The 13,585-nt window shown below is 39.4% G+C and overlaps 1 protein-coding gene across 3 annotated transcripts in view; it reads right to left on the bottom strand.

The window, feature by feature from the left end:
• Window positions 1–4,872: 4,872 nt before the first annotated feature.
• Window positions 4,873–13,585, bottom strand: part of CCDC198 (coiled-coil domain containing 198) — a 28,050-nt gene continuing 19,337 nt past the window's right edge. For all 3 annotated transcript variants that reach the window (XM_066274094.1, XM_066274095.1, XM_066274096.1), the window contains exons 5-6: window positions 12,474–12,633; window positions 4,873–8,641 (exon numbers count right to left, since the gene is read on the bottom strand). In XM_066274094.1, the coding sequence (XP_066130191.1) occupies window positions 8,406–8,641; window positions 12,474–12,633 (396 nt within the window). In that variant the 3' untranslated portion in view covers window positions 4,873–8,405. The remainder of the gene's footprint in view (window positions 8,642–12,473; window positions 12,634–13,585) is intronic.

Here is a 13,585-nt window from a genome sequence, read left to right as displayed (position 1 = left end):
GTGGTATTGGGGAAGTGATTTAAAGCAAATGCTGCTGTTAGATCGTTTTATCCATAAATAGCTCTGTAACTAACTCTAACTAACGTACAAGGCTTTTAAAAGACATAACACCAATACCATCATCATCCCTAACAATAACTGTGATCTAACTTCAATAATATCTAATTCCCCCATGCTCAAATGTTCCCCATTGTCTACACATTGTCTTGCAATTGGTTTGTTTAGTTTCTAGTCGAGCAAGTTTCACATACTGCATTATTTCCTAAGTCTCTTTTCATCTATAATTGCTTCTTCTCCTTCCACCTTTTTAAATTTTATTTGTTGGTTGGAGAAACCGGGTCATTTATTACGTACTCTTTTCTGTCTTCTAGATTTGCCTGATTGCCTCCTTGTCCAACTTGTTCCTGACTTGTTTTTTTTTTTTGTTTTTTTTTTATTCCCTGTATTTCCTGTAGACTGGTAGCAAGATCTTCAGGCTTGATTAAATTCAAATAAACTTCCTTTGGCAAGAATAAGTCCTAGGTAGTGCTTTGTATTTCTTATTACACCTCATCAGGAGACATATTATGTCCCATTTTTAGTGATGTTAAGATTGATCAGCTGATTAGGCTGTTGGGTGACAATTTCCTATGTTTTGCAAGAAGAGACTTTAACTGCCCTTGGCCTGCATTATCTGTTCAAGGGTGTTTGTACAGTGAAGCAGTCTTAGAAGAAAGAGATAGTGTTTCCCACTGGAGCAAAGGGTGGACAAGTTTACTGGATAGTATAAAAGATCAGAATTCTCTACGCTCCGGGTTCATTTCCTCTAAAGCAGCCCACTGTGTGTTCAGGGTCATCTGATCTGACCCTCTTTGTTAGAGCTGAAGCTCAGGGAGCCGGTGTAAAAGTGATGATACTCTGTAGCAGTAGCCCTTGTTCTCTGTATTAGTCAGAATTCTCCAGATAACACACACATATACAGAAAGACAGAGAATGGAGAAAGAGAGAGAGCTTTAGTGTAAGGAATTGGCTCACGTGATTGTGGAAGCTGAGCAGGCCAAGATCAGAGCAGTCAGCAAGCTGGAGACCCAGGAGAACCAATGGTGTACCTTCTAGCCCAAGTCCAAATGCCTGAGAAGCAGGGGAGCTGATAGTGTAAGTTTCAGTCTGAGTCCAAGTCTGAAGGCAAGAGAAGACCAGTATCCCAGCTCGAAGATAGTCAGATGCAGAGAAAGAATTCTTTCTTACTCCGCTTTTTATTCTTTACAGGACTTTTGACAGATTGGGTGAGGCCCACCCACATTGGGGCAGGCCATCTGCTGTATTCCGTCTACTGATTCAAATGTTAATCTCATCCAGAAAACACCGTCACAGACCCACCAAGAAATGTTTAACCAAAGTGTCTGGGCTCTCCGTGGCCCAGTCAAGTTGACACATAAAATTAACCATCACAATCTCTGACCCAGAATCTCTATCAGCTTCCATGAAATTGTGGTAGGTTAATGTGTTAGCTTACAAATACATAGAATAAATCTCAGACCCTTCACAGCTCTTGATACAAATTTCAATAAACAATAAAAGGATTAGTCAGTGGGCTCCAGTGATGTCAGCCTGATCGCTCCATTACAAAACTGCCATTAGCTTTTCACTTAAAGACTTGAGCATCAATTGATGTTTATTGCTGAGAGCCATTATTCGATTAGAAGTTGCGAACTGGTGTCCTGCTAATACTACCATTCTGTTTGCATTTATTAGTAGGACTGTTTCTACAAAGAATAATTTTCTTTTATCAACTATTTGATTATGCTGAAATTCAGTTTATATAGGAAAGACAGGATTGTTAGTTCTTTCCTGTTATTTAACCATTTTAAGAAAAATGAGTGGGTGTGGTAGAAATGTCCAAAGTAATCAGTATATTCATCTTTTGAATGTCATTAGGAACTAATGAGATGTTATATATTTTATATTTCAATTCATTGTAGCTATTGCTTTTCATGCTCAAATTGTCCCTTCTTTGATAAATTGTAACCCCTTCAGATGGCTACTGTCAACTTTAAAGATGATCACAATAGTAACTGATAATTTTCTTGCTTTTATGAACAACAAAGTGACCCACAATTATCTTGTACATTCACACGGCTTACTGAAATCAGTCATTTCTCCAACCAGGTGCTGCCTCCTTACAGTTCATTTACATCTACACTAAGGTGTTTTAAACAAACTTGACAGTAGATGGACCTACCATCATAGAATTAGATGACTACAAGGGATTTCAGAAATCCTCTGGGCCAGCTTCCCTCCATCCTCAGACAAATGGACAGGATTTTATCTTTCCATATTTACAGGGAAGATCCTAGCCTGCAGAGTAAGGGAAGAGATGCAGGGTAGCCTGACAGATCCTGCAGGGGAAATAGGGACGAGGAAAAGATGGAAAATGGGAGTGTGGAAGGGAGAACAAGTAGTGAGTGGAACAGACTGTGGCCTCAGAATTGGGTGGCTGGTGCATCTTGACCCGAGACTTTCACAGCCTGGTCTGCAGGGGATCCCGACGTAATAACTGGGGGTGGCTTTCTGTGTCTGTCTCTAAGAGCTCTAGCCGATTAGTAATTAGATCTCATTTAAAACCTTGGTATTCCCTTTATAGGTTACTTTTAGGACCACCCCCGAAATACTAAATCAGGAAAAATGCCATAAGTTAGATAACAGAAATTTTGCAGAGAATCATGGAAAAAACTGAAGCTAGCTCAGAAGATGGCAGAAAATGAGGGCCAGAGCTGCTGACCTGTTTTCCAGGAAAGGGTCATAAGGAATGGTGGACAGCTGACCCAGACCCCAGGGAGAAAAGCCGGCAGGGAAAGAAATGCTTGAGTGAGCTGAGATGTCAGAAAAATATCTTCATTGATTCTGGTGCTTTGTGATTACTTTTTTTTAAACTAAGCATTCCATGTAATGAGAATGGTCAGCAGAGGGCCTGTAGATGAACACTGAATACTGTTTAATATTTGTGTGGGATCCCTTTGGGTTCTTTTTCTTATATAAAAAAAATAAAAATACATTTTTTAATCTTTTATGTTCTTTTGAGAAATAGTCGCATACATTCAATGTATGTTGCCAACGTTGAATTATAATTGTTAGCACTATTTTGAGGAAAACAAGGTACTTCAGCAAAAGGTCAGTAGATGGCAAACTTCTACAACCCTTAGGTTAAAGAAGGCCTGGAATGGGTAGATCTCATTCAAAGAAATGGGATCTTTCTGCAATTTCTTTACCAGACTTAAAGGATCACCGTTACTTAAAGTCATTTTTTTTTTTTTTTTTTGCTCTTAGCTGTTTTTCTTTCTTTTTTAAAATTTTATTTTTTCCATTTCAGTTTACCTTCAATGTTATTTTAAAAATTATTTTTTAGGTGTATAGAGCAGTGGTTAGACGATCATATACTTTCCAAAGTGGTCCCCTAGTATTTCCAGTGCCCACCTGGTGTCGTCCATAGTTATTCCAGTGTTATTGACTGTGCTCCCTCTGCTGCCCGGGATGTCCCAGGGCTCTTTGGTACCTGCCCATCTGTACTCCTAACCCCTTCAGCTTTTTCCACCCAGCCCCCAACCCCTTTCCCTCTGTGATGATGCCTCTTATATGCTCTGAATTCTGCTTTATTGCATGGTAATATGGACAGGAAGCTTTCTTTGGATTAGTGTTGGCATGCCACACCTTGTTTGTCATTTTACTGTTAACCTGTTTGTGTTATTGTATTTAACATTTGTTTCTTGTAGATAGCACAGATTGGTTCTTGCTCCTCCGTTGAATCCGACCACCCCAGTGTTTAAATTGTGAGTTATATTTGTCACCTTGGTATTTGGGTCTAGTTTTTGCTGCTTCTCTCTTGTCCTCAGTTTTCCTCTTTTTCTGCCTATTTTTGGATTGACTAATTTTCATGACTTGATTTTATCTCCTCTTTGGCTTATTAGCTATTCCTCTGTGTTTGTGTGTGTGGTTGCTGTAGAGGTTTATAAATATATTTCCTTAGTATATCACAATCTATCTTCAAGCAGTATTTTATAGTGAGTCCACTATTTATGCTTGAACATTTGTCTTTACACAGTGCTGTGTATTTATTCTCATTGGATAAATTCTGAAATGGCTTGCAAAAGCTGTTGATTTTTAAAATATCTCTCTTTGATCCAGGTACATATTTAATTCCATTATTAATTCTAAAAGGTTTTCAATGGATGTGTTGAGTGGTCTAGGCCCATCATCACATCACTGGTGAATCATGTAAATTTGTTTCCATAAACGGTTCCATAGTTACATCCTTCTGGTTTTTGTTTTGTGTTTTGTTGAATAGATCAGACTTCTAGAACCCCCCCCAAAATGTATTTTATTTCTAACTATTTTATAGTTAACAACATGTATCGCGCGGTCGTGATGGCACTGTTTCAACGCTCTGCCTGTGTGACCTTATTTCACCGTGACAGCATTGTAAGGTGGGCCCTACTGCCAACGCCACTTTACAGTGAGGAAGCTGTGGCCCGAGAGGCTGAACAACTCACCTGAGACAGGAAGCAGCAGAGCTGGGATATGGACCGACTTTAGAGCCTGTTGGTTTTTACCTCTAGACAGGTGTGCTGGTAAGTGTTTAACATCCAGCTCTCTGAAAATCAGCCTTGGTTTGCCACATTTGTCAGTTTCTGTGGTGTAAATATTCCCACCGTGGGTTGACATGGTATCACAAGCATTAGTTTGAGGGAGAGCCCCATAATTCCTCTCCCCAGTTCCAGCACGCCATGGCCTGTAGCGTTGCACCAGAAGGGAAGGGGGTGGTGGTGTTTAAGATAGCTATTAGTTGAGATTATTTGTTTTTAAGAAATAGAAATCAGCCAGAACTGACCCAAACAGAAGGTGTTTACTATGAGGAAAATGTCTCAGCACGAAGGGGAGGAGGGCCTTAGTGGGGGGTGGGGAGTGAGGAGCGGATATGCTGGGGCCTCTGTGGGTCCCTGGTCTTTAATTCTCTGTTTCCTGCAGGTCAGGGTCCTTGCATCTCTGGCCCACAGACAGAACACTACCCACTGCTCCAAGATGTTCTCCCTGAGGTTCCTGCCCCCAGCAGAAACTGAGGTCTTCTCCGACTGGCTCAGTTAGGTCAAGATGCAGGGCCAAGTCAGTCAGCTGTGGCTTTTGTGGGTCTGTTTGCCTCGGTTCATGATCATATTGGAGATGTCTGTCTAGACTAGGACCAGCCCCTCTGTCTCTGAAATTCTGTTACACTTAAAACCTATATTTATACTGCGGTCCTCTGGGCTCCTCACCTTTTGGGTCCTGATGACCTTTCTGATGTACGTTCTCCTGTCAGTTTTCCCTTTACTTGCTTTGCCATCCAGGCCTTCTTGTTGGCCCTCAGATATTATTGATATAAACTTATAGCACCTCAGGGCCTTTGTACTTGCTCTTCTGATGTCTGGAAACATTTTTCCTAGGTCTTCTCATGACTCATGCCTTCTCTTTATCCCAATGTCTCCCTCAGAGAGTCCCTCTCTGAGCATCCTGCCTGATTAGTCCAGCCATCTGCACCTGTCTTCTTACCTGCTTATTTTTCTTCATTATGCTTTCTACATAGTATCTGAAATTGTATCTTGTATTCAATTCTCTGCTCACTGCAGTGTAACCAGGCGTGCCGGGACTATGTCTTGTTTAGGGCTATATTTTCAGCATATGAAACAGTGCTTGGTGTGTAGAGATTCAGAATCTCTTTGTTGAATGCCTGATTAAATGGATGAACGAATGAGTTGCAGACTTATTATGAAGTATACATTTCAAAATAAACCTTAACTATTGACTTTGTTTTTAAATGTGTTTTGTTTATTCTGTATTGGAATAAAATAGTATTGCTTTAAAAATGAGAAGGTATTTAGATTTTTAATGGTCAGAACTTTCTTAATCTAGTCTTTCTCATTAAGCCCTCCTTACAGTATTCTAAATAAATGATATATGGAGATAAGCTTCTGTTGTTCATTTGAGGCAGGGAATAGTTGATATTATGACTTGATGATCCATATGCTTTCCTGGTAAAAAGGGGAATGGACTGAACAACTGGTGTTCTGTTTTCTGTGTTTAAAGGCTCTGTGCAGGCAAGACTTTTTCACAGATGACTCCTGCAAGAGTCCTCTTTAGTTAAACCCAGGCAACCTCACTCAGAATGGTCATCAAAATAGAGAGATAAGAATAAATGGCTCTCTGCCTGACAAAAACAATTGAGAAAGTCACATTTCCAAAAGTATGCCAAAACAGACTTTCTCTTTCTTATGAAAAAATCAGAGCAAGAAGGGAAAATATTTTCTCAAGGGAAAGTTTGTCCATTGACAGGCATTTTTTTTTTCTTTCCAAAGCTAAGGAGATTTTCAGTTGAAGAAAATTGACAACTTTGTCTCTAGGCTGAAATTTATAGTTTTTATCATTATGATTGGTTTTCCTTTGCTAACACACTCTAACAGAGATTCAAAAAACTATTTTGAGCTATGGCATCCTCTTTGGTGTACCTACCTAGCTCCTGTATCCCAAGGCAGTGTCTAATTCAGGCCATTTGTTTAAATGTATACATTCCAAGAGCTTTTGAAAAGAAATTTCCTTTCTTTACTGTATAATCAACCTTGTACATTTCAGACTCTTGGGAAATGAGGGAAATGAGAGTGGCACCTGCACAGCTGGAGGGAAACAAGTGTCTCTCTAATTAACTAGCTAACTCAATGCATAAATTAATGAATTCAACAAACATTGCATAACAAACTCTGTGCCAGATGTTGTGCTAGAACATGGGGATACCACAGGAGGGAGGAAGCTCCATGCCCTCTTGTAGCTAGCTCATAGCCTGGTGAGCTTCTAGAAGGAGGCATCATCTACTTTCAAGACATAGACCAGTGTGATGAAGACCTGCTTAAGCTCTACTATCTTCAATGTTGGGAGTTAACCACCCCACTTTGTTTTAAGCCTTCAGATAAACCACATGCATTATGAATAGGTTGGACTCATTTCTCCTTTCAAGGATTTTACTTGTTCAAGAAGGCTGACTGATCAAACCATTATGTATTCCTTTGTAAGAAATATGCTTTTTTACCTACCACAGAAAAAGTAAGAATACTTCTTGCAAAGAACTGGGAGTAACAATGCCTGGTGATGATGTAATGGCTTTTTGTCCTTGGAGGAAATATGAATGCTTGTCCCCCTGATACTGCAGTCTTTTTATGTTCTTAGTGACTGATCTGAATGCACTAAACATCGAAATTCAGAAAATGTTTCCCTCTATTTTTGTTGGGGGGGGGTTCTAGATAAGGCTTAAAGGGTGTTTTTGTTTTGCTTTGTTTTAAAGCTTCACTAATATCTTAGAAGCTTCTGGATGGCATAAAAGTATTTTTAGAGTATGCTAAAGTAGAGCTTAATTTTATACAAAAGGCACTTCTTAAATTACCTAAAAATATCATTTTTATAAATGGAATAACTTTTGTACTGAGCATTTCTAAGGTTCCTTTTAGTTTTAAAAAGTTCTAAGATCTACCTCAGATTCTAAGAGATTTTTATTTAATCTTGAGTTTTAATTCACAATGACCTGTCACACTAGACGTTACTCCACCTCTTTCCTGTAGCCTCTCTGTTAGGAGATAATAAACTGCTAACTCACAAGAAAGTGACTTAAGTGAGCTTAGTCTCTCATGTAGCATTATTGTGACTTTTCTTTAAAAACTTATTTTTATTGTATCAAATATACTCTTTAATCTCTTTGTTTTATACAATCTAATTTGCTTTTTAAAAATATGGTGTGGGGGCAAGTCTCATTGGACCACTCTTGGTAATTCATGTTCTTTTTCATTGACCATTATCTGGCCAATGATTTGCTTCAACCAACAGAATGTGGTAGGAGTGATGTATAGCCTGTTTCATGACTACCCTTTACATGCTGGCAGCTTTTGCTTCCTCCTATTGGAACATTTGCTTTTTAGAGCCTTGGGTTCCTAATTCACTAACCTGCTGCAGAGACCAGTTGTAGAAACCATGTAAAAAGGCTCTGAGGCTGTATGGAAAGGGAATGAGTTCCAGCTGTCTCAGTGTCTTGGTCAAGTCCTAGCTGCTTGCTGACTTCCTCTACACAAAAGACTTCAAAAGACACCAGCAGAAGAACCACCCAACTGAGCCTAGCCATCCACAGAAAAGTGAAACAATACATGGCTGTTGTTTAAGCCCCTAAGTTTTGAGGCAGTTAGTTATGCAGCATAATTAGCAAAATATGTCACACCTATTAATCATAAGACTCCAAATAAAAAGAAAGTGAGTTGATTTCCTCAGAATAACTCATATACTAACTTGAAGAGTTTTTTGTGTTTTTTTTTAGGAAAATAAGCATTCAATGCACTGAGTATCTAGGTTAGTGAATATCATTCTTATTCTCGATCAAAAAACTCATCAAAAAGTGGGATTCTCTCTGTCCTGGTCCTCACCAGGGCTCGTGGTTTCTTCTTGACTGTACCCAGCTCATCCGAATCCGAGCTAGAACTGTCCCAGACAAACTGTCCCTGGGCCTCTTGTTCACGGAGCCATGTTTCCATTTTGCCAATTTTTCGTGGATAATAGTGCTTCCTTGCTTGATGTCCTAAAAATTCTGCATTCTGTGAATTTCCTACAAAAAACCAAAAGTTCATCTAATTTAATTTTATCCCTGGTAATGGTGTATTCATTTAAGTGCCTATGTTTTTACAAACACAGAATAATAATCTGTTTGGCATTAAAAAAAAAAAAAAATATATATATATATATATATATATATATATATATATATATATATTCCAACTGAGGAAGCACCAATTTTTTTTAAAATTTAAATCTTTTGAAAATCACAAGAATAGTATAATACATACCTGTATATGCCAACACATCAACATTTTGTTACCATATATATATACACATGTATATATATGAATATTTATATACATGTTGCTGTATGTATATATATACTACTCACAAAAATTAGGGGGTATTTTATTACTTCATATTTATTTTGAAATATCCCCTATTTTTTGTGAGCAGTATATGTGTATATATGTACTTTCTAGTCAAACCATTTAAGAGTTAGTTGCAGAGTCACTTCCCCCCAACATACATCATCACAAATCTAAGAACAAGGGCAGGGAGGAGAAAAGCAGAAAGAAGAAAAGGACGGGGGTTATTTTTGAACAAAAGGAAACTGAAAGACAAGAAAATAAAATGCAACATACAACCCCGGATTGGATCCTGGATCTAAAAAAGAAAGCATAAACAGGGAAACAAAAAGCAGCCATACTGTGGAGAAAAAGGAACCCTCATACACTGTTGGTGGGAATGTAAAGTAGTACAACCATTATGGAAGAAAGTATGGTGGTTCCTCAAAAAACTGAAAATAGAATTACCTTATGACCCAGCAATCCCTCTACTGGGTATATACCCCCAAAACTCAGAAACATTGATACGTAAAGACACATGCAGCCCCATGTTCATTGCAGCATTGTTCACAGTGGCCAGGACATGGAAACAACCAAAAAGCCCGTCAATAGATGATTGGATAAAGAAGATGTGGCACATATACACTATGGAATACTACTCAGCCATAAGAAATGATGACATCGGATCATTTACAGCAAAATGGTGGGATCTTGATAACATGATACGAAGCGAAATAAGTAAATCAGAAAAAACCAGGAACTGCATTATTCCATACGTAGGTGGGACATAAAAGTGAAACTAAGAGACATTGATAAGAGTGTGGTGGTTAGGGGGGGGGAGGAGAGGGAAAGGGAAAGGGGGAGGGGGAGGGGCACAAAGAAAACTAGATAGAAGGTGACAGAGGACAATCTGACTTTGGGTGATGGGTATGCAACATAAGTGAACGACAAGATAACCTGGATATGTTATCTTTGAATATATGTATACTGATTTATTGATGTCGCCCCATTAAAAATAAAATTATTAAATAAAAAAAAAAGCAGCCATAAAGGACACTCCAGGGACAGCCATGGATATTTATATGTGAACCATATATTGGAAAATAGTATGTATCGATATTAAAACTTTCTAAGTGTAATAATTGTATTGTGGTTATGTAGAAAAGTTTCCCTTGTTCTTAAGAGATAGCTTAAAGAAAACTGCAAAGTAAATAATGGTACAGGTGTACTGATAAGTCCAGAATTGTGAAAGTGACATTCAAATGATGTATATAAGGTGACACTTCCCCTGAAACATATAGGGGTTTGCAGAGGTTAAACAACTAGAATTTAGCTACAATCTCTTTATATATATATATATATATATATATATATATATATATATATATATATAATAAACCCACATAGACAAAATATAGCTAATATTCATTGAGAGGATACTAAGTACCAGGCACTGTTCTAGAAAAAAGAGAAGGTTTCTGCTTCCATGGAGCTTACATTTAGTAAACGTACTGTTGGGGCTCAAATGAAATACTTTGATTTCATGTCCATGGCTTTTTCTACCCACTATATTGAATTCATGGCTTATGGAGGGAAGGAGACAAATATACATGTTAAAACTCATAGAATTATAGGCCCAAAAGTGTAATGTTCACTCCATTTAAGTTATGTATCATATATAAATATATATATAATTTATTATATAAATATATGTAAAGCATGGGCAATTTTATTTTAAAGAAGCAGCAGAATTTAAAGACTGACTTTTATCTCACAAGAGAACTGAACCCCATCTTCCAAAAGAGGGAACAAGAACAGGCAAAAATAACATCACATAAAAAGAGATGGGTACAGAAGAATCTTAATGACCAGAATCTGCCTAGTAAAGTGCTCATGTTAAGTCTGATCTTGGCTACACCCCACTTTTAGGAGAAAGCAAAATGAACTCCTTTTAGAAGACAGGGGTAGAAATCCAAGATGCTATTTGGGAATAAATAAACGAAATCATTGCTCCAGCATATGCTTCCTGCAGTGGTGAAATCGGCAGGCTTTTCAAAGCGCAGCCTTCTCTTGAAAGATAAGATTAAGGAGTTACAACCTCTACTTATGCAGACTTTCCCAAGGTTGTCCTGGTTGGAGCTCCCATCCCCGGAGTCCTGATGAGGCTGCACAAGTGGGTGGGAGGGAGAACACACGTGGCACTCAGAAGGACCTGGCCATGAATCTGGGCACTGTCATGTAGGGGGTAATAGTAACTCCTACCTTACAGATTGTGTCAGGATTGAATTCAATAATGCATTTAAGGGCAGACCATAGTGTCTGGCTTATAGTAAGCACTCAATAAACCTTTACTGAAACAAAACAAAGCAGCTCTAAAAAGCATGAGGAGAGTAGAGGTTAACCCCTTTGCCACGTGTCACAGTCTTTCCTGCGTCCCTGCAAATCTAAGTGTCTACTGAGATTGCTGAGGCAATTTTCTTGGTTGTTTGGCCAATACTTGTTTAATTGTAAAAGTTGTATCTCTATGTGACTACACAGCCTATTTCATCCTGGGACTCTGGAGTATTGGTGAAATAGATGCCTCCAGTTTAGCCCTTTCAATTAGTCCTTTCTTTCTTTTTTGTTTATTTTTGTTTGTTTTTTGTTTTTGTATTTTTCTGAAGTGAGAAGTGGAGAGGCAGAGAGACAGACTCCCGCATGCGCCCGACCGGGATCCACCCGGCACGCCCACCAGGGGGCAATGCTCTGCCCATATTGGGGCGTTGCTCCGTCGCAATCAGAGCCATTCTAGTGCCTGAGGCAGAGGCCACAGAGCCATCCTCAGTGCCGGGGCCAACTTTGCTCCAATGGATCCTTGGCTGCGGGAGAGGAAGAGAGAAACAGAGAGGAAGGAGAGAGGGAGGGGTGGAGAAGCAGATGGGCGCTTCTCCTGTCTGCCCTGGCCGGGAATCGAACCCAGGACTCCTGCACACCAGGCTTACGCTCTACCACTGAGCCAACCGGCCAGGGCAGAATCTGGTCATTTTTAAAAAATAAAACATCGTTCAGACTTAAATATAAATAAAATGGAAATAATGTAAGTTATTTGTTCTTTCTCTGTGGACCAGTACCAAATGGCTCACAGACCGGTACCGGTCCGCGGCCCGGGGTTTGGGGACCACTGCTGTAGGGGAAAAGTGGGTGGGGCGGAGTGTTTGCACGTGGTCCCATACTTGCTGATGAACCAACTTAATGTTTTCTCTACGTGCTTCATTCTCTTTCACAAGATGAAGCTCTTGTGCTTTTTTTCCCTCCTAGGGATGGAGCAAAGATTGCTAATAATGCATATAAAGGACAGTAAACTCGAACAAGAAAGAAACATCTTACAGTGCTGAAACTTCTGTCTTTTGTTCCACGTCATCCAAAATTATCTGATAACATGCCCACTATACTCTGGGAAGTAAAACATCATCAGGGGCCCGAGGCTATTTGCTGACCACCCTCCCCCCCCCCAAGTTTACTTGATGATTTTACTAAAAAAATTACATGACTCACCTGGACTTGGGTTTAAGGTTTCATCAGGCATTGAGGTTAGAGAATCGCCATCCTCATTTCTTGGGTTGCTGTGAGGGATTTTCTTGGCTTTATGGTCTGTCAGTTTCTCTTTATTAATCCTTGCTTCCGTGTGAAGACTTTTCTTCAACTCCATTTGGGCCTGAAAATGATCAGTTAGAAATGGTTGAAGTTCTCCCGCCACTTTTGCCCCCAGATACTTTCCTCAGAATGGGTCAGTGGATCAGCCACTTCACAAGTTGTATACTTATCTATAGACATCTGTGGTCCCCAGAACATGATTCTCTTTTTTCTAGCAGAGGTACAGAGAATTTCTTTACGCACAGGTTTGTTAGGAGAAGGGAGAGGATGCCCAGTCTCAAAAAGGTGAGGAACTTTGTAAAAGCATTTCTCTGTAGGCTAGGTGATACATTTGGAATAGCACAAGACAGTAGCTTTAGGCTTATTCATTAGAGTGAGAAATTTGGAATATGAGAGTTAGAGAAGCCATTACTGTGAAGAGGTTTGTTATACAAGAGATCTTGAGATCTTTCTCTTTCTTTCTTTCTTTCTTTCTTTCTTTCTTTCTTTCTTTCTTTCTTTCTTTTTTTCCATTTATTTCTTAGCATGCACATGTGCATGTGTGTGTGAGAGAGAGAGATGGGAAGGGAGAGAGATGAGAAGCATCAACTTGTAGTTGTTCATTGATTGCTTCTTATACATGCCTTGACCGAGGGGCTCAAGCTAAGTCAGTGATTTCTTGCTCAAGCCAGTGACCTTTGACTCAAGCCAGAGACCTTGGGCTTTAAGCCAGCAGTGTTTGGGCTCAAGCCAGTGACCTTGGGATCATGACAATGATCCAGTGCTCAAGCTGGCGATCTCAGGGTCTTGAACCTGGGACCTCAGCATCCCATGTTGACACTTTATTCACTGTGCCACCACCAGTCAGCTATAAAAGATCTTTATTTCCTTTTTTAAAAAATATTTTAAATGTTTATTTATTGATTTTGAGTGAGAGGAAGGGAGAGAGAGAGAGAGAGAGAGAGAGAGAGAGAGAGAGAGAGAGAGACAGGAACATTGGTCTGTTCCTGTATGTGTCCTGACTGGGGATCCAA

The sequence above is a fragment of the Saccopteryx bilineata genome, chromosome 4 (assembly GCF_036850765.1).
Source record: "Saccopteryx bilineata isolate mSacBil1 chromosome 4, mSacBil1_pri_phased_curated, whole genome shotgun sequence".
NCBI lineage: Eukaryota > Metazoa > Chordata > Mammalia > Chiroptera > Emballonuridae > Saccopteryx > Saccopteryx bilineata.
Note: the sequence above shows the minus strand (reverse complement) of the source record. Positions and strands in the feature narration are given on the sequence as shown.